General features: G+C 48.2%; 1 protein-coding gene across 8 annotated transcripts in view; it reads left to right on the top strand.

The window, feature by feature from the left end:
- MDGA1 (MAM domain containing glycosylphosphatidylinositol anchor 1) overlaps window positions 1–25,476 on the top strand; it is a 197,178-nt gene that overhangs the window by 116,279 nt on the left and 55,423 nt on the right. For all 8 annotated transcript variants that reach the window (XM_073338541.1, XM_073338545.1, XM_073338539.1 and 5 more), the window contains 2 exons: window positions 12,744–13,013; window positions 17,836–17,987. In XM_073338541.1, coding sequence (XP_073194642.1) covers window positions 12,744–13,013; window positions 17,836–17,987 — 422 coding nt within the window. The remainder of the gene's footprint in view (window positions 1–12,743; window positions 13,014–17,835; window positions 17,988–25,476) is intronic.

Raw genomic sequence — 25,476 nt, 5'->3', positions numbered from 1 at the left:
CCCCTGCTCTAACCAGTAGGCAGTACCATTTCCTAGTTTACTAAACAGGCATGTGAGGGACATTTACATGTTCAATCTAGCATTTGTTTCCATATGGAAAACTGCTTTGGTTGGGACCTTGTGTGCCTTACTAGCATACTGAGAATAAGTTCTTCAATTAGCTTAGATGTGTGTGCGCGCTACTGGATGGCAGCCAAACGGCTCAGCTCTGTTACAGCAGTACAGAACCAAAGTCCTCTTTAGCTCAGGAGGGTAAGGGTCTGTGCTTCTGGAACAGGAGAATGAGTTCTATCTCTGCTGCTCCCCAGTGTACAGTGTTGTGATGGCCATGGATTTGTTACAATATTGCATGGGATAGGACAGCTGTGAGCAGTTACACAGAGCTCCATGTATCCTAGGGCCCAATAGGCACATATAGCAGTAGCCACAGCAATAGGAGTAGGATCATCATAGACTCCCTTCCACCTTCCCCTGGCCTCTCTGCCTTCCTGTGATCTGGTGCTACAGATAGAAGTGAGGATTCCTGCTTGATTTCACTACTTGGTATGCTGTGCTGCAGGTCAGCTGGTAGGCCCCAGCAACCTTAAACTGGGTGGTGGTGTTAATACTGAACATCAGCGAACAGAAAATGAGGAGGCAGCCACTGTGTGTATGTAATGAGTGCCAGGCAGTTGGCAGCTCCCTCTCACAAGTTAGGAAAGAAATGGATGGGGTCAGGTGTGTCTAATAAGGCCCTGAGACGGGCACATGCTGGTTTCCCTGCCATGGTTAGAAGTTCCATTCATAGATTTTTTTTTTTTTTTTTCTTTTTTGCAAGCACTTGGGATAACTTGTGTAACACAAAACCCAGTTCATAACCATCCCTTTCCAGAAAGGGCAGTCTTTCTCACAGGAGTTTGGGTGTTGGGTTCAGTGGCGGATTTAGAGTTAGTGGGGGCCCTGTGCGCAGCTTCATTTTCGTCGGCCCCCTCCCCCCCACTCCCGTTTTTCATTCTTTTTTTCTTCATCCTCCTATATTATAAGTAATAGGAAGTAAACAAAAATAAAGTGTGGTAGCTTGATTGGGGCTGGGATGCAGGAGGGGGTGAGGCATGCAGGCTCTGGAGGGAGTTTAGAGGCAAGGTGCGGGCTCTGGGCCGGGGTAAGGGGATGGGATGTGGAAGGGGGGCAGAGGGGCGGTGCAGCTCCCTAAGCGACCGGCACACGCACCCCTCTGGCAGCAGCTCCTAGGCGGGGCAGTTCCTGGCCAATGGGAGCTGTGGAGTCGGCGCTCGGGGCGGGGGCAACATGCACAGACCTCACCCCTTCCCCTGGGACAGCAGGGACAAGCCGGCCACTTCCAGGAGTGGCACGGAGGGAGGGAGGCAGAAGGGGCAGGGAGCCACCTTAGCCCTGCCGCTTGCACGTCTCTGTGTGCCCCTTGTGGGGGAGGAGGCAACGGGTCTCCAAGCACTGCCCAAGGTGGGGGCAGTGCATGGAGCCACCTCCACCAGAGGCATGCAGAGACATGCCAGCAGCTGGCCACTTCCGGGAGCGGCGCAGGGCCATCAGTCACGGCATGCAGGCAGCCTGCCTGCTTGAGCCCTGCTGCATTTTGGGGGGGGCCCCTGTCACTGGGGGGCCCCATGCCACCACACAGTGTGTTTAATGGTAATTCCGCTCCTGGTTAGGTTTGTTCTTTTGCAGTGTTAACTGACCCCTTAGTTCCTGGATTATCTCAGCTCAGGCATGTGGGATAAAATGGAATCTGCAGGAGTTGCTTTGTTCCTATTGGCTGTAAGCATCTGGGGTAGATGGTTACAGCTCGCATTTTAAGTTTGGGTCTAAGTTTGGAGGGAGAGTTGTGCAGCACAGCAGTCTGAGGGCTGTGGAGAATAAAACTGCTCCCTAATCAAGAGAGACTTTGCTATTTCTATCACTTGCAGTTGGAATTTATTTTTGTATGTTTTGAATAAGAACTAAGAATTTTCTAAACACATGGCTACAAGGCAATAAAACAATCGGGCTGTCCTGTTTCAGCTCATTCAGGCTCACTGGGCTCAGGCTGCAGGGCTGTAAAATAGCAGTGTAGATGTTTGGGTTTGGGCTGGAGCTGGGGCTCTGGGACCCCACAAAGGGAAGGATCTTGGAGCCCGGGCTCCAGCTTGAGCCCAAACATCTATACTGCAGTTTTATAGCTCCATGACACCAAGTCAGCTGAAATGGGCCAGCTGTGGATGTTTTATTGCAGTGTAGACATACCTCAAGAGGCTCCAAATGGGTACCCTGTGAGAGGGGATGAAGCCTGGTGTGGTGGTTAAAGCACAGAACTAGATGGCAGGACTTCAGGGCTCTGTTCCCAGCTCTGCTGCTGACTGTGTGACTTTAGGCAAGTCAGTTCCCTACCCTGTGCTTCAGTTTCCCTCACTGTAAAATAGTGAGAATACCAGCTCTGAGGCAGCCCTGTAGAGAATTCATTTGTGTTAGTAAAGTGCTTTGAGATCTGAAGAGTATTAGTTGCTTCTTACTTTGTGTTGTTTAATACACTCCACCCTGGACACTTGACATTTCTTCACTCTGCTTCCCTGACTCCTGCTCTTTTTTGCCATGAGCGCCCTGAGACATCTTCTAAAAATAGCCCTGCCACCCCAGCAGCCCCATTTGCTGCAAAGCTCCCAGACTGGCTGCTGTGAGGATGTTGGCTGGGGTCTCTCTTGGCTTTCAGATCCCTGGGATGACTGAGTGAAGCCACTTTACTTTGGTTGGTTTTATTTGTTCCTAACGAGCAGGTGAGTGATTATGGCTTTGACTGTTGCATGATAATTTTGTGGCTAAGGCGGGCTGCCTTGCCCTGTGTTTTCGCAGCAGCATCTGAACAAGCCTGCTGGAGAAGTGTCAAGGTTCCTCCCCCACTCTGAACTCTAGGGTACAGATGTGAGGACCTGCATGAAAACCACCTAAGCTTACTTTTACCAGCTTAGGAGGTTTTCATGCAGGTCCCCACATCTGTACCCTAGAGTTCAGAGTGGGGGAGGAACCAGCTTAGGTGGTTTTCATGCAGGTCCTCACATCTGTACCCTAGAGTTCAGAGTGGGGAGGAACCTTGACATGGTGGCAGAGTGGTGGGATTAACCTGAAATCATTTTGAGATCAATTTGAGATTTTTTTTTTTTTGAACTAGAAATACAGATTTTAAAAAGGAAATTTTTTTTTCCTTTGGAGCTGCTGGAAAGCAGCTTTGTTTTTTCTCTGCTTTGGGGCCAGAGCAGAGACAAAAGGGGATTATCTTTGTGAATTGCAGGTTTTCTTTGCCTGGAGGCAGGGTACTTAACCTCCTGCAGGGAAATTCACAGTCTTGGTAAACCAGAAGGTTTTTTTCCTAAAAGTAAATGGGGGGGGGGGTGTTCTACCCATTTGCCTGGAGACAAAAGTGGCAGGGGCTTGCTTTTTGATTTTTTTTTACAAGGAGCACAAGTTTGAAAAGGAATTCTTTTCCTTTGCGCTGCTGGTAAGCAGGTTTCCAAGTAGTTGAAGGTTTTTTGCTTTGATTTGGGGCCAGAGCAGAGACAAAGGGAATTGTCTTTTTGTGTAGGCTGACAATCACTATCAGAGAATAGGTATTCTATTCCAGCACAGCAAAATTTTACAACCAAGTTTTGTTTGTTTCTAAACCTTGGGTGTAAAGTTAGTTAAAAACAGAGAGGTTAGGATGACAAAATCCACGGCTCAACAAAAGCTGGAATTAGCCAGATTTCAGGCTGAGGAAAAACAAAGGAAACATGAAAGACAGATAGAACTCATGCGGCTGGTGGAGGAGGAGAGGGAAAAAGAGAGGAAGCATGCACTGGAGATGGAGAAGGTAAAGGCTCAGCAGAATATACCAACAAACCCCAGCAATACTTCTCCAGGTACCACTTCCCATCCCAGAAAGTTCCCCACCTACAAGGCAGGCGATGATACTGAGGCCTTCTTAGAAAACTTCGAAAGGGCCTGCCTTGGGTACAGCATTTCTACCGACCAATACATGGTAGAGCTGAGGCCGCAGCTCAGTGGACCCTTAGCTGAGGTGGCAGCTGAAATGCCTAAGGAATACATGAACAAGTATGAACTGTTTAAATCTAAGGCGAGAGTCAGAATGGGGATAACACCCGAGCAGTCTCGTTGGAGGTTCAGAGCCCTAAGGTGGAAACCAGATGTGTCATTTACCTGACATGCCTACCACATTGGGATGCCTGGATATCAGGAGCAAGTTTTGAATCTCCAGTAAATTTGCCCTTCCTAATGCAAATGAAACAATTCTTCGAGGGTGTTCCTGAGGAAATAGAAAGATACATCCTAGATGGGAAACCCAAAACTGTAATTGAGGCAGGAGAGATTGGAGCCAGATGGGTGGAGGTGGCAGAGAAGAAGAAAACTGGTCGCCGTTGGAGCGGAGACCAGAAGGGACAACCCCAGACCACACCCTATTAGCGGGGGCCGCCCAAAGCCCCACCTACCTCCCAAAGAACCCTCCAGACCCCTTATCATCCTGCCACCCCGTTCTCCAGCAACCCACCTCGCCCAAGTGACCCGTCAGCTGGACAGTGTTTTAAATGTAACGAGCTGGGGCATGTAAAGGCCAACTGCCCCAAGAACCCCAACAGATTACAGTTCATTGCACCAGAATCACACCAGAGGTCCGCAGGCCCAGATACCCTTGGAGCGGAGGGAAACTGTGAGTGTGGGCGAGAAGAAGGTCACCACATGGAGGGACACCGGAGCACAAGTGTCAGCTATCCATGCTTCCTTAGTGGACCCCAATTTAATCAACCCAGAGATCCAAGTGACGATTCAACCCTTCAAGTCCAACTCTTTCGATTTGCCTACAGCCAAGTTGCCTGTCCAGTACCAGGGCTGGTCAGGAACGTGGACTTTTGCAGTCTATGATGATTATCCCATCCCCATGCTGTTGGGGGAAGACTTGGCCAATCATGTGAAGCTAGCCAAGAGGGTGGGAGTGGTCACCCGCAGCCAGGCTAAACAAGCCATGAAGCCTAGCTCTGTTCCGGAAACTTCTATCAGGACCTGGTCAGAGGTGATGGACCCGTACCCCAGGCCAATGTCTGTAACAGCAGTAGTGGATCCAGTCCCAGAGACCCAGATGGAACCAGTCCCAGAACCGGAACCAGCGGAACAACCAACACCAGACCCATTGCCAGCACTGAATCCAGTACTTGCAACCTCAACACCAGAGGGCCCCGCCGAACCTGAACCGGCAGCAGCCTATAACCCTACACAGAGGCTCAGCCAGAGCCTGAACCCCAACATAGTGTCCCAGCGGAAAGCGGTTCACAGTCAATGGAAACAGCCCCATCCCCTATATTGCTTCCAGAGGGACCAAGCATAGGTCCACAATCCAATGAGGAACTGATGTCTCCAGCATCAAGGGAACAGTTCCAGACCAAACAGGAAGCAGATGAAAGCCTCCAGAGAGCTTGGACGGTGGCACGGAGCAACCCACCGCCTCTCAGCTCTTCTAATCGATCCAGGTTTGTTGTAGAAAGAGGACATTTATACAAGGAAACTCTTTCTGGTGGACACCAGGAAGACTGGCATCCTCAGACAGTTGGTAGTTCCAACTAAATACCGGGCCAAGCTCTTGAGCTTAGCCCATGATCACCCTAGTGGCCATGCTGGGGTGAACAGGACCAAAGACCGTTTTGGGGGGGGGTCATTCCACTGGGAGGGAATGGGCAAGGATGTTTCTACCTATGACCAGTTTTGTGAAGTATGCCAAAAAGTGGGAAAAGCCCAAGACCAGGTCAAAGCCCCTCTCCAGCCACTCCCCATCATTGAAGTTCCATTTCAGCGAGTAGCTGTGGATATTCTGGGTCCTTTTCCAAAAAAGACACCCAGAGGAAAGCAGTACATACTGACTTTCATGGACTTTGCCACCCGATGGCCAGAAGCAGTAGCTCTAAGCAACACCAGGGCTAAAAGTGTGTGCCAGGCACTAGCAGACATTTTTTGCCAGGGTAGGTTGGCCCTCTGACATCCTCACAGATGCAGGAACTATGGAAAACCTTTGGGAAGCTCATGGGGTAAATCACTTGGTTGCCACTCCTTACCACCATCAAACAAATGGTATGGTAGAGAAGTTTAATGGCACTTTGGGGGCCATGATACGTAAATTCGTAAATGAGCACTCCAATGATTGGGGACCTAGTGTTGCAGCAGTTGCTCTTTGCCTACAGAGCTGTACCACACCCCAGTTTAGGGTTTTCCCCATTTGAACTTGTATATGGCCGTGAGGTTAAGGGGCCATTACAGTTGGTGAAGCAGCAATGGGAGGGATTTACACCTTCTCCAGGAACTAACATTCTGGACTTTGTAACCAACCCACAAAACACCCTCCGAACCTCTTTAGCCCTTGCTAAAGAAAACTTACAGGATACTCAAAAAGAGCAAAAAGTCTGGTATGATAAACATGCCAGAGAGCGTTCCTTCAAAGTAGGGGACCAGGTCATGGTCTTAAAGGCACTCCAGGCCCATAAAATGGAAGCATTGTGGGAAGGGCCATTCACGGTCCAGGAGTGCCTGGGAGCTGTTAATTATCTCCTAGCATTCCCCACCTCCAACCGAAAGCCTAAGGTGTACCATATTAATTCTCTAAAGCCCTTTTATTCCAGAGAATTCAAGGTTTGTCAGTTTACAGCCCAGGGAGGAGACGATGCTGAGTGGCCTGAAGGTGTCTGCTATGAAGGGAAAAGTGCTGGTGGCGTGGAAGAGGTGAACCTCTCCATGACCCTTGGGCGTATGCAGTGACAGCAGATCAAGGAGCTGTGCACTAGCTACGCACCAACGTTCTCAGCCACCCCAGGACTGACTGAACGGGCATACCACTCCATTGACACAGGTAATGCTCGCCCAATTAAAGTCCAGCCTTACCGGGTGTCTCCTCAAGCTAAAACTGCTATAGAACGGGAGATCCAGGATATGTTACAGATGGGTGTAATCCGCCCCTCTGGCAGTGCATGGGCATCTCCAGTGGTTCTAGTTCCCAAACCAGATGGGGAAATACGTTTTTGCGTGGACTACCGTAAGCTAAATGCTGTAACTCGCCCAGACAACTATCCGATGCCACACACAGATGAACAGTTGGAGAAACTGGGACGGGCCAAGTTCATCTCTACCTTGGACTTAACCAAGGGGTACTGGCAGGTACCACTAGATGAATCTGCCAAGGAAAGGTCAGCCTTCACCACACATCTCGGGCTGTATGAATTTAATGTACTCCCTTTTGGGCTGCGAAATGTACCCGCCACCTTCCAAAGACTTGTAAATGGTCTCCTAGCGGGATTAGGAGAATATGCAGTCACCTACTTTGACGATGTGGCCATATCTTCGGATTCCTGGGCAGACCACCTGGAACATCTACAAAAAGTCCTTGAGCGCATAAGGGAGGCAGGACTAACTGTTAAGGCTAAGAAGTGTCAAATAGGCCTAAACAGAGTGACCCACCTTTGACACCAGGTGGGTCAAGAAACTATCAGCCCCCTACAGGCCAAAGTGGATGCTATCCAATAGTGGCCTGTCCCAAAGTCAAAGAAACAGGTTCAATCCTTCTTAGGCTTGGCCGGTTATTACAGATGATTTGTACCGCAATACAGCCAAATCGCCGCCCCACTGACAGACCTAACCAAAAAGAAACAGCCAAATGCTGTTCAGTGGACCGAAAAGTGTCAGAAGGCCTTTAACAAGCTTAAAGCGACACTCATGTCTGACCCTGTACTAAGGGCCCCAGACTTTAACAAACCGTTCCTAGTAACCACAGATGCATCCGAGCGTGGTGGGGGAGCAGTTTTAATGCAGAAAGGACCTGGTCAAGAATTCCACCCTGCAGTGTTTCTCAGCAAAAAACTGTCTGAGAGGGAAAGCAACTGGTCACTCAGTGAAAAAGAATGTTACGCCATTGTCTAAGCTCTGGAAAAGCTACGCCCATATGTTTGGGGACGGCGTTTCCACCTGCAAACCAACCATGCTGCACTGAAGTGGCTTCACACCATCAAAGAAAATAACAAAAAACTTCTTCGGTGGAGTTTAGCTCTCCAAGATTTTGATTGACATCCAACACCTCTCAGGAGCTTCTAACAAAGTGGCTGATGCACTCTCCCGTGAAAGTTTCCCAGAATCAACTGGTTAAAATCGTCCTTGAGATGTGGAAAATATTGTTAGTCTTTATGTACTTGGTAGTATATTTAGAGATGCATGTGTCTTATTAACTCTGTTTTTCCTAGAGCTCCAGAAAGAAATCCCAGCCAGAGTTTCACCCTAGCTGAGATTTGGGGGGGCATGTCATAAACATAAAGGGAAGGGTAAACCCTTTTAAAATCCCTCCTCGCCAGAGGAAAAATCCTCTCACCTGTAAAGGGTTAAGAAGCTAAAGGTAACCTCACTGGCACCTGACCAAAATGACCAATGAGGAGACAAGATACTTTCAAAAGCTGGGAGGAGGGAGAGAAACAAAGGGTCTGTGTCTATCAGTATGCTGCTTTTGCTGGGGATAGAACAGGAATGGAGTCTTAGAACTTTTAGTAAGTAATCTAGCTAGGTATGTGTTAGATTATGATTTCTTTAAATGGCTGAGAAAGGAATTGTGCTGAATAGAATGACCATTTCTGTCTGTGTATCTTAAGCTTTTGCCTAGAGGGATTCTCTATGTTTTGAATCTAATTACCCTGTAAGGTATCTACCATCCTGATTTTACAGGGGTGATTCCTTTACTTCTATTTCTATTAAAAGTCTTCTTGTAAGAAAACTGAATGCTTTTTCATTGTTCTCAGATCCAAGGGTTTGGGTCTGTGGTCACCTGTGCAAATTGGTGAGGATTTTTACCAAACCTTTCCCAGGAAGTGGGGTGCAAGGGTTGGGAGGATTTTGGGGGGGAAAGACGTGTCCAAACTACATTTCCCAGTAAACCCAGTTAGAGTTTGGTGGTGGCAGTGGATATTCCAAGGACAAAGGATAAAATTAATTTGTACCTTGGGGAAGTTTTAACGTAAGCTGGTAAAAGTAAGCTTAGGAGGTTTTCATGCAGGTCCCCACATCTGTACCCTAGAGTTCAGAGTGGGGGAGGAACCTTGACAAGAAGTATTGCTGCTTTAATGCTGGCTGGCAGGGCAATGCTCTGCCCTCTTCACCCCTTTCATAATACTTCTCACCACATTGCTGTTCTCCCGTTTATTTGGCGCCAGAGGAAACCAATCGTCCTTGTACATTTGCATAGCGCATTTCATGCAAACGTATCCTGGAATGCTGCGTATGGAGAAAGTGCTCACCCAGTGCTGAATGCAGCCACCCCTGGGGTGGAACATAGCCCGCACTTTACGGCGCACACCAGCACTATACAAGCGGGTTTCGGGGAGAAATGGAAGGGAGTTTAGGGAACCTGTATGTAGTGGCCCATGTTGGAATTTGGCCAGGAAACCAGGGCTAGCTCTCTAACTCCCTAAAGCATGTAACCAGAGCTGAATGGCCACAAGCAGCCAGGACGTTGGCTTTATGGTACTTCTAGCAGGACAGCTCCCACAGCCCCATGCATTAAAGTTTGTGAGGTGCTGCTTTGTGTTTGAGGAGGTGGGCATCTCCATCCAGGGGAAAAAGTGATTAGAGGCAGCAGCTTATTTTACCCCTGCATGCGCACACGAGAGAGTGATGGTCACAGATTCTGGTTGCCTTGCAGTCTGAGTAGGGAATCTTCATTCCCTCCCCCATGCTGCAGAATGGTGGCAGAGACCCAGAGCATCCTCTGCACATTCAGAGCTGCAGTAGCCCCTGCAGCTTCTGGGCCCTGAGGAAAGAGCTGGGTTCTACCAGCCCTGCCCCTACTCCCTTGTCCCTCTTCTGTCCTCATACAATCATAGAATATCAGGGTTGGAAGGGACCCCAGAAGGTCATCTAGTCCAACCCCCTGCTCGAAGCAGGACCAATTCCCAGTTAAATCATCCCAGCCAGGGCTTTGTCAAGCCTGACCTTAAAAACCTCTAAGGAAGGAGATTCTACCACCTCCCTAGGTAACGCATTCCAGTGTTTCACCACCCTCTTAGTGAAAAAGTTTTTCCTAATATCCAATCTAAACCTCCCCCACTGCAACTTGAGACCATTACTCCTCGTTCTGTCATCTGCTACCATTGAGAACAGTCTAGAGCCATCCTCTTTGGAACCCCTTTTCAGGTAGTTGAAAGCAGCTATCAAATCCCTCCTCATTCTTCTCTTCTGCAGGCTAAACAATCCCAGCTCCCTCAGCCTCTCCTCATAACTCATGTGTTCCAGACCCCTAATCATTTTTGTTGCCCTTCACTGGACTCTCCCCAATTTATCCACATCCTTCTTGTAGTGTGGGGCCCAAAACTGGACACAGTACTCCAGATGAGGCCTCACCAATGTCGAATAGAGGGGAACGATCACGTCCCTCGATCTGCTCGCTATGCCCCTACTTATACATCCCAAAATGCCATTGGCCTTCTTGGCAACAAGGGCACACTGCTGACTCATATCCAGCTTCTCGTCCACTGTCACCCCAGGTCCTTTTCCGCAGAACTGCTGCCTAGCCATTCGGTCCCTAGTCTGTAGCTGTGCATTGGGTTCGTCCATCCTAAGTGCAGAACCCTGCACTTATCCTTATTGAACCTCATCAGATTTCTTTTGGCCCAATCCTCCAATTTGTCTAGGTCCTTCTGTATCCTATCCCTCCCCTCCAGCGTATCTACCACTCCTCCCAGTTTAGTATCATCCGCAAATTTGCTGAGAGTGCAATCCACACCCTCTTTACTAAATCTCTTTACAAATCCCTCTTTACTAGGGCACAGGGTGTTCCTGGAGCCAGGAAGGGGACCTTTTGTTTAGCTCCTAGCCCCCCTCTCCAGCATAATGACCTCCACTGCTTCCACAGATCTCACAGACCTCCATAGCCTCCTTAGTGCTATGAAATGGCGACTCCCCCTGCTAGCTCATTTGCTTTAGCTGAGTGTCTGTCGCCACCACGTCACTTTTGAAGCCTTCTCTTTTTCACTTCCCCAGCCGGTCTCAATTAGAACATGAGGCCCTGCTGGCTTCAACTGAGGAGCAGATGTGACCCAAGAAATGGGAGAGCAGCTGGGGATGAAGATGACACTATATCAAATCAAACAACATCTCACATTCTAACTCTGTGAGGTGGGAGACTGGCAAGCCAAAGGCAAGTCAGTACTTGGAGCACCTGCTGAGACACGCCACTAGCAAGCCATCTGTAATGAGCTGACCATGCCACTCAACAGGGCAAGGCACGCTCCATCCAGGGCTGTTTTTAATCCATTTAATTGCAGAGAAAGACCAAACAGCTGAGAGTTGGGCCAGGTACCTGGAAAATAAGATGGTTACTGTCAAGCAAAGGTGACCTGGCAGAGGAGGTGCTGTTGTACCAGACCTGGAGATGCTCTTGCCCCGCTTAGCAGAGGAGATCTTTTCACATTAAACATCTAGGTGGCCTATGTTGCCCACAGGACTGTAGAGGATACCAGGCTCATGGAGGAAGAGTAGTTTTTGTACTAGATGTACATAAAGACATCTCTGCTTTCTCTATTGGAGCTCGGGCCATCCCAGAGCCAGATTCTGCCCTCACTTACACTGGGGCAGCCCCACTCATTTTAGCAAGAGAGCTTTTGTGTTTTCTCTTATTCTTAATCAAAAGTTTCATGCTGGTGGAAGGTGCTGGATTGATAGCCCTGGCGACTGAAGTCCTCTGTTAATACATAAAATAGGTACAGCCCACGCAGTACTACTACTGTTAATACATAAAATAGGTACTACCCCTATGCCATGTCCCATCTGCATGCCTCACTCCTACATTCCAGAGGTCTCTGAGTGTTACAGACGCTAATGGATTTTCATAGCCTTCTTACCCCCGGAAGGCAAATATATGTTGTTAGCCCCTTGTGACTGATAAGGAGACTGAGGCATGGAGAGGGGAAGTGATTTGCCTTTCAAGGTCAGTCAGTCAATGGTAAACATGAAAACAGAACCTGAAGTCCTGACAACCAGGCCCCTGATCTAACCACTAGACTGCGCTGTCATGCATATCTCTGGCTTCTTGCATCCACTTTAGCCTTCTAATGCCCCACAGCCCTCCCAAGGGCTCTGTGTTCTGTGAGGGTGGACAGGTTTTATCCTAACTAGGGACAGGGATTTTATATAGCTGATATATTTTTTTTTAAACCCTCCTCTGTATTAAGTTGCACAGGAGAAAACCGATTTCAGTGTTTAGGAGCTACTTTGCTATGCTTTATGATTGCAGATCACACTGGCTTGGAGGAATTACTACTGCTCTTGTTCTGATTTAGGGCTTGCAGGGCAAATGCCAGCTGTGGAGCTTAACAATGTGGGCTGTACATTTTAATACGAAGGTGCAGCCTGCTGATGACCCAGGACTCGGCATACAATGTCCCACCTTGGCAGAGTGGATGTAGATGAAGTATTGTATCCTAAGACCTGTGTTCTCCATAGGCTGCCCCTACATATTGTATATGAGGGTGGCTACAACCTGCTCCAGCCCAGTCACAAGTTGCTGGGAAATGGCTGATGCAGCTGTTGCTTGGGCACACCCTAGCAAAGGGGAGCAATATGCAGTCAAGAGTAGCAGGGGCATGTGTACCGGGAGATGATATGGCAGCCATTGAGGGTCTAGCTTAGGAGACAGACTGCTGCTCCAATGACGGGTTTTCTTCCTGTTCTTGTCATTATGATTTCAGTCCCCCCAGTTGTGGAACCAACTTCTCAGGACATCCGCCAGGGCATGGGCCGTAGCGTCACCCTGCGGTGCACCATGCTGAAGGGGAGCCCCATGAAGGTAGCCACAGCCGTCTGGCGCTTCAATGGGAACCTCTTGACACTGCTCCCCACAGAACAGCAGGACTACTCGGAGCTGAAGGTGGACAGCGTGAACCGGGAGACCAGTGGTAGCTACGAGTGCAGCATCTCCAACGATGTGGGGGTCGCCATCTGCCTCTTCCAGGTGTCTGGTAAGTCTCACAGATTGACTCCTTATGTTTTTAATTGACTTGCTTATAGCGAGTTTGGTGGCTGGCGAGCCCTGGAGACGGACACCCTCTCTCCGTAGACTGGATACAGTACAGGCAAGCTTCCGCCATGCACTCTCCCCACCAGGGTGCTTCAGTTGTGTTCTGGGAGGACTCCCTCTAGGACTGAGTAGGGAGCTCAGCCTCCACGGCTCATGCAGTCCTTGGTGCCTCTGCTGCCACTGCCTAGAAGGGGGCTAGTTAGTGCCAATTGGGTTGGAGCATTTTTGTGGTGTGAAAACTTGCTCGAAAGGAACAGGAGTGACAAACACCAAACTCATTTCACGTAGGCCACTGTACAGCTATCTGTTAGTATCCACTCTCAGCTAAAGACAACCTGAATCGGATTTAAATGTTGACCAAGCAGGTGTGTAAGACTCAGCATCCCATCGCCCTCCAGTTCTTTCTTTTAAAACAAAACCCTTCTTTTAGTGTGTTTCCCCCGAGTTTTGTGCAGCGACATCTGCTTAGATAAAAACTAGGCAGGGTCTAATGCTGTTACTCGGTGGATTTGCTGCTGGGATTTGTGCGAATCCAGCATGTACAGTGAGTGAAATCCTTTCCGACTCCATGGGCAGTAAAAAGGGGGAGTGGCGCTTGAGTTCAAACCACACGTCTGATCCAGCCACTTCTGCTGATTGTTAAAGCTGTTTTTTCCCTTGACCTTAGGTTTGACTTGGGCCCCAGTTTCTACAGAGGTAGATTTACACCCCATCTTGCGGCAGATTAAGTATTTGTACCGACAAGCCCTTAGTGTGTGTGTGTGCTGGCAGGGAGTGGTTGGAAGGTTGGTGAGATCTATTTTATTTCACACCTTCCACTTAGTCATTTCTCAGGCACTGGTACCATGCTGGCCTTAGTCTTTTCCCTTGACACGCTCCCAGAACATCCTATTTTGACCAGCTACATCCCCTTCTCCAGTGACCCCTCCCCTATCCCTTCAGACCTCTGCACATTTGTGTGGCATTAGGTTTCTTTCCGTAACTTATGCCCCTTTCTTCACTAGCCTGCAGCCAGCACTTATGCTATCACTGCAAAATGAAGTCCATTGTGCTCTGTCAAACAGAACTGACTCTAGAAAGCTTACTCATTCCTAGGGGACTTGGAAATGCTTCCGGCACATGGATTCCTTTCTGGAGCTGGTACTTAATGGATTAATGCCATTCAGTTTGTGGTGCTCAGTCCCATGAGACAGGATCCCGTTAGCAGCCAGCGTGTTCCTTTTTCTCCAGCCTCTCTCAACAGCCAGGGCATAGCTTTCTAGTGCTAGCTTTCGGATTCCAAACTTCTTTGCCCATTCTTATGACCAAACATCTACAGGTCCAGGGAAAACCTCGGCACTCATACAGCTGACTGAAACTTTTGAATTCTTTCTTAGCACATATATCTGAGAAGGATAGCCCAGTGATTAGGGCATGAGTCTAGGTCTTGGGCCGCTTGGGGATCTATTCCTTGCTCTGCCACAAACTTCTAGCATAACCTTGGGCAAATCACTTAGCCCTTCTGTGCTTCAGTTCCCCATCTGTAAAATGAGGATAATACTGTTCTACTTTACGGGGTGTTGTGATTCATTAAAGATTGTGAGGTGCTCAGATACTGTGGTCATGGGGGCAATGTCAGTACCTAAAATGGATGGGTGTATGGGGGTGTTAGCTTCTTCCACAGCTAAAAATTTTTAGCTTTGTTACAAAGTTTTACAGGCACAATGTGACTTCTAGACTGTCCCGCACCCATTCCATGCCTCCTCCCTTCCCCCCACAGCTTTGTATAGGCAAGCAGCACTACCATCACACTCCTATGGTCTGGTCAGTGCTAATCCACTCTCCAGCTTCACCTACATATAAGGCCCAAAATATAATCTGAGTGTGTATCTGGTCTGGTTCTCCTTTCACCCAAAAACAAAGTCCAGCAACAGTTCAACTTTCCAGAAGCGAAGTTTTAAAAGTATCGGATATGCTGCAGTCATTATTAAAGGATTTCTTTTTTCCTCCCTCTTTGCTGCCACTTCCATCTCAGAGTCAATTAATAAGGAATTAATGTTATGCAAGATGATGATTATCATTTCGGAATCCATTATGAAACTCAACTTCCACAGTCAATACAAAGTTGAATATGCAGTAATTAATCTCTGAGGTGGTTCTGAACTTCTTACTTATTATTTTTATCAACAAATTTTTGCACAAGCAAGAAAAAAAGGCTTGGACATAACTCTGATGGATAATATGAATGTTTAACAGAAAACACGGAATCCTTCTAAGTCTGATTACCCCTCCACAGAATGACAGGGGCCCATGCTTTGAGTGTAAAGTGACAGTGTGCTCTGCCAATGGGAGTGTTTGTGGGGGTGATATTTATGCTCTGCACTCCAGCAGTCCATGCTATTTAGAGATGGCCCCAATCTGGGAAATTCACACCTGCATCTGGACTCCCCCAAAGTCCAGGGAGAGTTCTGATTCAAGGCCATCTCTTGCCTTGCCTCTTTGGGGCCAGATTTTGAGCTCAGTCACAACAGTGTAAATCTGGAGCTACTCCATTAAGCTGGGTGCAGTGACTCTATTAATAATTTTATCAATGACCTGGAAGAAAACGTAAAATCATCATTGAAAAAGTTTGCAGATGACACAAATGGAGGGATTGGTAAACAATGAAGAGGACAGGTCACGGATTCAGTGTGATCTGGATAGCATGGTACCTGAGCGCAAGCAAACAATGTGTGTGTTAATGTGGCTAAATGTAAATGTCGTCTTCTAGGCACAAAGAATGTAGGGCGTCCTTAGAGAATGGGGGAATCTATCCTGGGAAGCAATGACCCTGGAAAGATTTGGGGGTTGTGGTGGATAATCAGCTGAACACGAGCTCCTGGTGTGACACCATGGCCAAAAGAACAAATGCAATCCTGGGATACACAAACAGGGGGATCTGGAATAGGTGCAGAGTGGTTATTTTAACTCTGTATTTGGCAACAGGTGCAGCCCTGGAGCACCCACGGAGAAAACTTGGTAGGTGCTCTGCACCCACTGGCAGTTCCCTGCCCTGCCCCCCAACTCTCCTCCCCTGGAGCACGCTGCATGCCCAGTTTTTCCCCCTAGCTCCCAGCGCTTGTGCTGTGAAACAGCTGTTTTGCACGGCAAGCACTGGGAGCAGGGAGGAGGAGGAACGCAGCGTGCTCGGGGAAGAGGCGGGGCCAGGGCAGGGATTTGAGGAAGGGGCCCAATAGGGGTGGGGAGGGGGTGGAGTTGGGGCAGGGACTTTGGGGAAGGGGTTGGAATGGGGGCGGGGCAGGGGTGGGGAAAGGATGGAGTAGGGGCAGGGCCAGGGCGGCGCCAGGAAAAGTTGGTGCCCACAATTCAAGAAGGAAGTTGATAAATGGAGTGGGCTCAGAGAAGAGCCATGAGAATGATTAAGGATTCAAAAACTCATAGTGATAGACTCAAGGAGCTTAATCTATGTAGCTTAGCAAAGAGAAGGTTAAATGATGACTTGATTCCAGTCTGTGAATACCTACGTGTGGAACAGATGTTTAACAATGGGGTCTTCAGTCTAACAAAGAAAAGTGTAAAATGATCTAATGGCTGGAAGTTGAAGCTAGACAAATTCAGACTGGAAATAAGGTGTATATTTGTAATTATTGGAACAATTTACTAAGGGTTCTGGTGGATTCTCCATCACTGACATTTTTTATAAATTGAGATTGGATGTTCTTATAACAGATCTGCTCTAGGAATTATTCTGGGGAAGTTCTCTGGCCTGTTATACAGGAGGTCAGACCAGATGATCACAATGGTCCTTTCTGGCCTTGGAATCTGTATGTTCAAAATCACATTTTGGTGCCTTCATTGGTGTCCAAGGATGGGCAGCTCTCTCCAGTGATGGCTGAACCTCACGAGGCACAGGATTCCATTCAATTAAGACCTTGAAAGTTTGGGCACTTCCCTGAATCCTATTCAAACTCTTCAAGGCTGGAGAGCAGCTGAAAGCAGCTTTCCATGTGGTATTTTGGTGATTGTCACCAGAAGCCCAGGAGCACAGAGGAAAGGGGTTCAGGGCCAATCTTGAGGAAGGTTTTGGGTTGGGTCTTTGACCCAACCCAGTTCCTACCACAAAGCCAACTCACTTTGATCTTATCTGTGGAAGCAGAGGCAGATAAAGGGCTGCTGCTGCCCCCATGGAAAATCCTTCTGTTACCAACCATCTAGCTTCTTTCTAGTGCATATTTTCCCCTCTCTCTCTCTCTCTTCATTTTCTAGGAGGAGTCATTGGCTCAGAAACACTATCTTTCCCACTTAAAGTATAAATATGATCTATTGGCCAAAGGATATTTTCCCCAGGGATTGTTAGCAGGAGGCTCTCTGAAGCAGCCGATGAAACAGGGGTTACAAAAATACTACTTTAAAGTTGCCTCAATCTAAACTGTTGCCTCAATCGGAGATCAGAGTTAGTTCAACCACAGAACTAAACCCATTGCCACCTTCACTGGTGCGGTGTCATGGTGTGCTGGGGGTCACTGGGTTGTTACCTTCCCCCCAGTACCTTAGCCAGTGGAAGTGGAAGCATAGAAACATATGGTTTGAATGGCTTTTAAAATGTAAATGAGGTGTTTGGCATGATGCCAGCCTGTGCCCCTGGGTACAGAGGACCTCCTCGGCTGCAGTGGGCTGATGAGTTGGTCAGTGAAGTCTCGCTACCCTTGCCATCTCACTTTGTAACTTTTTAAGTTCCCACCCCCACACCCATCCCCTTTCTCTTCTTTCTTTTTCTTTCCCAGCAAAAGCTTACAACCCAGAGTTTTACTACGACACTCCCAACCCCACCCACAGCCAGAAGCAATCCAAGAACTACTCTTATGTCTTGCAGTGGACACAAAAGGAACCTGATGCAGTGGATCCCATTCTCAAGTACCGGCTGGATGTCCGGCAGGTAAGATCCCTAATCGCTCTTCTCCAGCACCATGCTCGTACTTGGGAAGACCAGCTTTCAGTGAGAGCTGTGAGGTGCTCACCTCCGATGATACCTGCAGATTGGGAGCTGCTCTTAGCAGAGTAGCCAGAAGTAGCCACTCTTTCCTCTAAGAAATAGAAAAGGAAAGTCAATTGTGCAGGTCAGTGTTTACGTTCAAGTCTGTTGTAGGGAGGGATTGAGAGCTAAAAGGTCCCACTTCTTGGTCTTTTCATGCTCTATCTTCTGAAAGGGGTTTTAATATGAATACCCTCCCTCCCCCTCCCCAGTCATCAGTAAAGTAGTGTAGATTATATAGGTTGGAGACTCAGGCAAGTGGAATTTCAGCCTCTTCACTAGTTAAAATAAAGGGAATAAAGTGACGAGCTCTCCAGGCTGGAACTGCAGGGAAAAGCCATTCTTTGTGTTACACAAGGACTTTCATACAGTCACAGTAATGAAGTCATTGGAATTATATAAACTCTGCAGGAGTAGGGGTTTTGGTTTCTAGTTCTGTACAGGCTGAAGGGCAATTGTGGAGGGCCAGAGAGGATCAGGGGAAGATATGAGAGGGCACTGGCTAGAAAGGATCACAGTTTGACACTTTTAAGAGTGTGGGAAGCTAACCAAGTATCACAGGACACTTCCATCCAGGCTTCGCTGCCTTATTTGGGGCAAAATGCCCAGATCTCTCCAGTGTTTTATAAATCCCAGGTTTTTAAGATTGATGCTTCTTGGGGCCTGGTAGTAAATGTGTTTGCGTGATGTTTGGGAGTAAAAGATTATTTACTGTACATACAAAACAAAATAATTAAAAAAGAATCCAAGTGCCTCCCTCCTTTGGGTCACATAGTGAGTCTCATCTTTATGTCTGTTTGATTGTGAGCTCTCCAGGGAAGGGACTTCTTATATTTGTTTCTCGTACAGCGCAGAGCACATTTTCCATGCTTAGCAAATAATCACCACAATACAGGACACAGGGGGCCTTCTTATAATGAAGTCACTTTATCACTGAACAGTTTCACTGTAAAATGAGATTCACTGTAACCAGAGTTGCCATTTCCGCCTTTGCAAGTCTCTGAAATAATTTAGGATTTTCATTCTTTTTCATCCTCAACCAAGTTCCTCTCCACCTATAAGGTGAGTACATGTAGTCTCAGATCTGATTCTCATTTACACTGAGGCCCCTTTACACCTTTGCCTGGAAGAGGAGGAAAATGACATTTACTCTATTGGAGTGGTAGGAAGGCCTTTGTGGAAAGGAGAATTAGTGCTATTGTCTTTGTCTGCATTTCACAATATATCGCTGTTGGCATTATCTGTTTCTCTTTTGGCATCATTACATTCTTATAATGAATATTTTCCTGCACTTGCAATCTAAACACGTTTGCATAAATTTATTACTGGTTGAATGCTGCATCAATAGCTAAAGCTCCCATGGGGGGGAGAAGGGGTAGGCACTGAACATTGGGGGCCAGGGGGAGGGTAAAAGATAGACTGTTCATTCCCCATTCAAGGCAGTGCTTGTCCACATGCAGACCAAGTGGAAGGCAATAAGTTTCCACGATACTGCACTGGTCTGGTTCTTCTCCCACAATGCTGATCAGTGTTCTCGCTCAGTGGGTGTGTTCCTCCTCCACTTTCCATAGTGGGGTTCACCTTTCTGTTCCTCCCCTCACTTTCCACCCTCTTTCTGGGTGATCTCATCCGCTCTCATGTTCTTCATGCTGGTGACTCTCAGATCTCTCTCTCTACACTCCCAACTTGTTTCTCTGCATCCAGTCCGTGCATCTCAGCCTGTCTCTCTGACCTTTCCCCGGATCTCTCATCATCAGCTAACACTAAACATGGCCAAAACAGAGCTTCCGGTCTGTCCTCTGAAGCCCTGCCCATCTTCCAGTTCTTATGTCACTGCAACGCCATGCTGCTCCCTGTCACTTGGGCCTGTCAGGAGGGAGTCCCATCTTCAACTCCTTACTTGTTTATGTTGTTTTCCCCAAGGGGCGATGGCAGGGTAAACAAAAGGCAAAAAGATGTTGATGTAATCTCCTGGGTTCCTCGCCTAGTGGGGAACATGAGGATGCTGGTGAATACAACTGTGAAAAGCAAAAAAGGTGCTTTCCTCTGAAGAGCCCTTAAGGGAAGAAAATTTGTGTGGATAAATTATAAGAGTGTGTTTTGTCTGTGAACTCTTCTCCCTGGATACTACCTAGCTTCAAGATGCTACCTATGGTGGAATGAAAGTTCTATTATGGGAAGTCTGAGAGTAAGGATTTCCCTCCTCTCCCATTGTGATGGAACATTCTGCTTGGAGAAAATATGCTTTCTGATCAGTCACGTGCAGTGTCGGTCCCAGGACATGAGAGACAAGGTGGGTGAGGTAATATCTTTTATTGGACCCACTTCTGTTGGTGAAAGACATGCTTTTGAGCTTCACAGAGCTCTTCTTCAGGCCTAAGAAAAAGGTACTCATCAGTCAGCTATTCCTAATTAGAGATCCTAATTTACCAGCCAGCTGGAATTCATCAATTCCTCAGCATCCTGGGAGCTGCTTGGGTTCACTGGCCTGTCAGAATTCATTCCTCAGCACCATGACACACCCTGAACACGTCTGAGCCAAGAGAGGGGAGTTTTGGCTGCTGACTGGTGAGGGGCAGCCAGGCGATGACTAACTCTTCCTGAGCTGGAATTACAGGAGGTGCAGGAGGAGTAAATGTAATCATCATTGCTGGGTCTCATTTCAGTTGCCTCAGTTTGGTTTAAGGGCTCTTGGGGCAGGGGGGGAGTGTAATATATAATGCAAAGATCCCTAAACAGCAGCATGCTCTGCAGCGCCCCAGGGACCCCTTGAATTGAAATTGCCTACTGCAGTTGTTGTTAAACTCTGCCAGTCAAACAATAAGCAACGCTTCTTCTCCCACCCAACAGAGTGGCTCCTAGCCTTCTGTCTCTTCCTGTGCAGCAGCTTTGGACAGACAGTAGGGTTCGATGGGGCTGCACATTCCAGGGTGACGGATCTAAGAGAATCAAGTACTTCAGAGATGCTGGTGTTTCCAGCATGGGGACTCAACACAGAAGGCCTGTGCATTTTAGATGGGATTTGATCATTCAGGGCGCTGCTGATGATGATTATAATGACAGACAAACCAGTTCCATTTGGATACAAATTAACCTAAACTTAAAAAATAGCCTGAGAGCTTGGAGCCACCCCCCAGGGACAGCACCAGTAGTAGCAGTTCAAGCCTCTTGAAAAGCCTCAGTTCTGTAAGCAGTGTCAGGATGAGCTCCACCCTGACATCTGGTGGAGAGGTGTGGCAAGTTGTGGAAAAGAACTTCAGGGGTCGATCTCATTTGCATAGGCACACCCACCACGCCTAGAATGAGGCCATAGCTGCCCAAATGGTCACTTTGGCTGCTGTGGGATCCCCAGTGTCTCTGTTATTGGGGCAGGAAGAATAAATTGTTATTACCCTGATTATGGGAACTGTGCTTGGAACTGTACGTGGCCTTTTGTTATGATGGAGGGACTCACCATCAACTAAGTAGCACTCGCTAGGCAAGGGTCATGGGTTCCAAAACTGTGTGAATGGAGAGAGGCTGGGGACAAGTAGTAATACTTGGTGGCATGGGCCCCTTGGTGAGGGCCTTACATGCTAATTGCACTTCCTCCTCTCTCCACTGTGGAATATCAGAGCTAATTTTGATTTCATTAGAAGTCTAGTTATAGGCTGCTGAGCTCACTTTGGGCTGACAGTGCACCAGCACTGGGGCTCCCCTACTATAAGCTGAATTCACCCAAGAGCTGAAATCACTGAGTGTTGTGTTAAGTAGTGGGGGAGCCTGAAGATATATTGTGGAGCAGTTTGCGGGACAGCTGGTGAAGCAGTTCGACGCGGAGCAGTGTGTGGATGGCAGGAGCTGCTTGTGGGGCCGTGGAGCTGAGCGAAGGAGTTCGTGGGGCGGCTGGTGGGGCCGTGGAGTGGAGCGAAGGAGTTCGTGGGGCGGCTGGCGGAGTGGAGCGCCGCTATGGGGCGGTCAGCTTCAGATCACGTAAGGTGCCTCTTACCCCCGTCCCATTTCCACCCAGGTTGGGAGGTAAAGCTCTGCAGATAAACTTTCGAACTCTGGAGCTGCCCTGACCAGGGACAGAGACTTTTGGGGCATTGGACTTTTGGGACTTTGGGTGATTTGGGGTTGCTGGACTCAAGAACCAAAGGGAAAAGGGCATGCCCCAATTTGCCTGGGGTGGGGTTGTTTTTTGCTCATGGGTTGTGTTATGAATCCTGTTGGTGGTGTTTCCCCAACATAATGCCACATTGTTTCTCTCTGTTATTAAAAGGCTTTTGCTACACTCAGACTCTGTGCTTGCGAGAGGGGAAGTATTGCCTCTTGGAGGCGCCCAGCGGGGGTGGTATATATTTGTCCCAGGTCACTGGGTGGGGGCTCGAGCCGGTTTGCATTGTGTTATTGGAATGGAACCCCTAGATATTGAACCCGGCCCTTGTTGCTGCCAACTCTGATGGGCAGAAGGGTTACAGTTCTATCTCTCACTTGAACAACCACTCCTCCAGCAGCCCACCACCCAACTGCACCATGCAGCAGCACTGGCCTCATTAGTGCTTTGGAGGGAAGCTCATTCTGTACCAAAGACTCTGCAAAGCCCTACAGTGTTCTGTTGGGGGATTCTTTTATTTCTTGCTCCAGGAGGTATCCCCTTGCAGTGCTGACCAAGGTCGATCCTGCTTATGAAGTCTAGTGAGTTGCAGCCTCAGGTGGCTTGACTGTGAGCAGACTGTAAGGCCTAGGGTTATTTTTCTTCCAAGCATAGATATGTTCCTTTAGCATGGAAAGGCACCTGGCACTCTCTGAAAGCTTCCTGCATCACTTGGGGATTTGGAGCAGCCCACTCAAACCAAACCCTGGCTTAAAAATATTAAAAAAAAAAACAACAACCCTCTCAGTTGCTTGTTTCTCTGTGTGGTTTATGCCCTCCTAGGGCTCTGCTCTAATATTAAAGGGAAATGAAAAGCCTTCTAATATTGCGTGCAGGTTGCATCCTGGAGGAAGGAGCTGAGCTGGTGGTTACAGGGGACAATGGCAGAATTACTCTGCGCTCAGTGAGATGGAACCTATCCCACCCAAGGTGGAGGGAGAAAGAGGCAGGAGAAGGTACCAGCGCAGAAGGAGTGTTTAATCTTCATGCAGCCCCTCAGGGGGACCTGAGGCTAACGTTTTCTCCTTAAATTCTGATGTGTGTCCTCAGACCAAAAGCGGACCAGTTTAACACATTCCTGCTATTCCTCTGATTAGCACAACCTCAGATTTGCCTGGCAAAGTGTTCCTCGGACCCCCTCAGCAGCCTGCGCCAGCCAACCATCTGCAATGTAGGCTGCTTGCTTCCCCATTTAACTCTAAAGAGCACTCCCCTCCTAGACCCACACACTAAAGTAGCTAACCAGGTGGCTATCTCCAATTAATTCCTGCCAGGAAACCCAGTCTGGTTTTAATGAGAGCGGCCCTGTGCAACATCAGAGTGGCTGGAGGGGGGGAGAGAGTGACTTTCTCTTTGTTGGTGCTTTCATCCTCTCACTATTTGATTAAACCTCCTCACTTGTCTACAAAACTGAGCAGGGCTTGGGAGCCAGCTGCTGCTCACACCATCAGCCAGCCAGAGGGTGTTAATGAGAGCTAAGGCGGTGGGGAGCCAGGCTCACCACCTTGGAGGTGACAGACAGACAGCCGCTAGGCCATACATAGGACAGGGGCGTTAGCAGGGATTTAATGATGGAGATTAGAGTGGAAGGTTAACTCTGCTGATGACCATTGCAGCATAGCAGGAGGTGTATACTGAGTTCTGTTTACTGTAACATGGTCTCTTTCTTTCTTGCCTCTAATGTGTTTTTACCCTCCTCCAACCCCACGCCATCAGTGTCTCTTTAGATGTTTTTCTGTCTCATTAGTGCAGAAAGCCAAAAGCCCCTGCAGGGGCAGACAGGGCAGGAGGAGATCCCTTAACTGTGCTCTCTAGTTCCTCCTCCTGGCTGACTGAAGCCATGGCATTGGAGCTCCAAAGTGAGGTGTCACCAGCCCTCCATGCTGTTTGCTTTCATTTTAAGAACCAGAGTTCTCAGCTCAGCACACAAGCCAGCCTGTAGTAACCCACCAGTGTATGTATTTCCCCATTCAGGAGCAACCTCAGAGCGACAAGCTCATGTACGCAATCCCGTGCTCATGAGCAACTGAACCCTAACAAACATAAATGTCCCAGCACTCACCAGCTAATGTGTGCGTCCCAGCAGGTACAGACAACCCTTCAATGACAACCCAATGGGCCCAGCCCAGCACTCACAAACAGTAATAAACCAGGGCTCGGTTCAGAGCTCATGCTTTAGGAAGGGTTCTGAACCAGTGAAGAAGGAAAACACAGTGGTGGGTGCCTCTCCTAGCATTTGGCACTCAAGGCCGGGAGATGAACCAGGCCCCTTTTCCGGACATGGTCGCCGCTTCGGGTGAAACTGCTCTGGAAATGGTACCAAGATGCCTTGAGGGGGAAGGGTTACCTTGGGGCTACAAAAACTGAAACTCGTCCTAAGATGGACTCAGGTGTCTGAACTCGCTTTACAAAAACAAGGCTAATATTTTGCCAGCTCCTGGGGATTATGCGCCGTCTAGGCAACACCATGATCATCACCAAGGAAACGTCACCACATGAGGCTATAATGATAGGCCTGTGTCCATAACATAATTATCCTGAGGTTCATTGCTTGTGCACATATTGGGCCACAGTCTGCTCTCCCACACATTTGTGTCTGACAGGATTTTCATCTCAAGAGTCCCTGCAGGACTGGAACGGAACGGAGCACAGTCAGAGGAACCTAGTTCAAGTTCTTAAATTTAAGTAGGATTTAGTGAAAACCGATCAGTCCCTTTTGCCTAATAGTATCCTATAATGTTAGAACAAGAGGTCAGAGAATTTACCAGTGGCTGGTAAATTTTCAAAGACACAAGTAAAAGTTCTACACCTAGGAATGAATTAAGCCGACTTAGAGTTACACATGGAATGGGTATGGCCCACGGTGGGTCGTCTGCCTGCAGAGTTACTTCTGGAAGTGGTTGAGTCCCACACAGAAAAGCTACATAGCTTTGGGTATGTCTACACTGCAGTCAGAGGTATGATCACAGCACATGTAAACACACCCGAGCGAACTTTGATCCGGCTAGCTCCAATAATAATTAGCTGTGAAGCTGAGGCTGCACAGGCTAGCCACTTGAGTACACTCCCAAGCAGGCTTATACAGCCCGTGCTGCTGCTTTGGCTTCACTGCTACCGTTTGAGCTAGCTAGCTTGGGTGTGTCTAGATGTACTGCAATCCCACCTGTCGCTGCAGTGCAGCCGTACCCTTTGTGACCAGTAATTGTAGTTATGAGGTAATCGCAGCTCAGGGCATAAATTCATTGCTTTGTGGGTTGA

This window comes from Lepidochelys kempii, chromosome 3 (assembly GCF_965140265.1).
Source record: "Lepidochelys kempii isolate rLepKem1 chromosome 3, rLepKem1.hap2, whole genome shotgun sequence".
Taxonomy (NCBI): domain Eukaryota; kingdom Metazoa; phylum Chordata; order Testudines; family Cheloniidae; genus Lepidochelys; species Lepidochelys kempii.
This window is presented reverse-complemented; position numbering and strand designations above follow the sequence as displayed.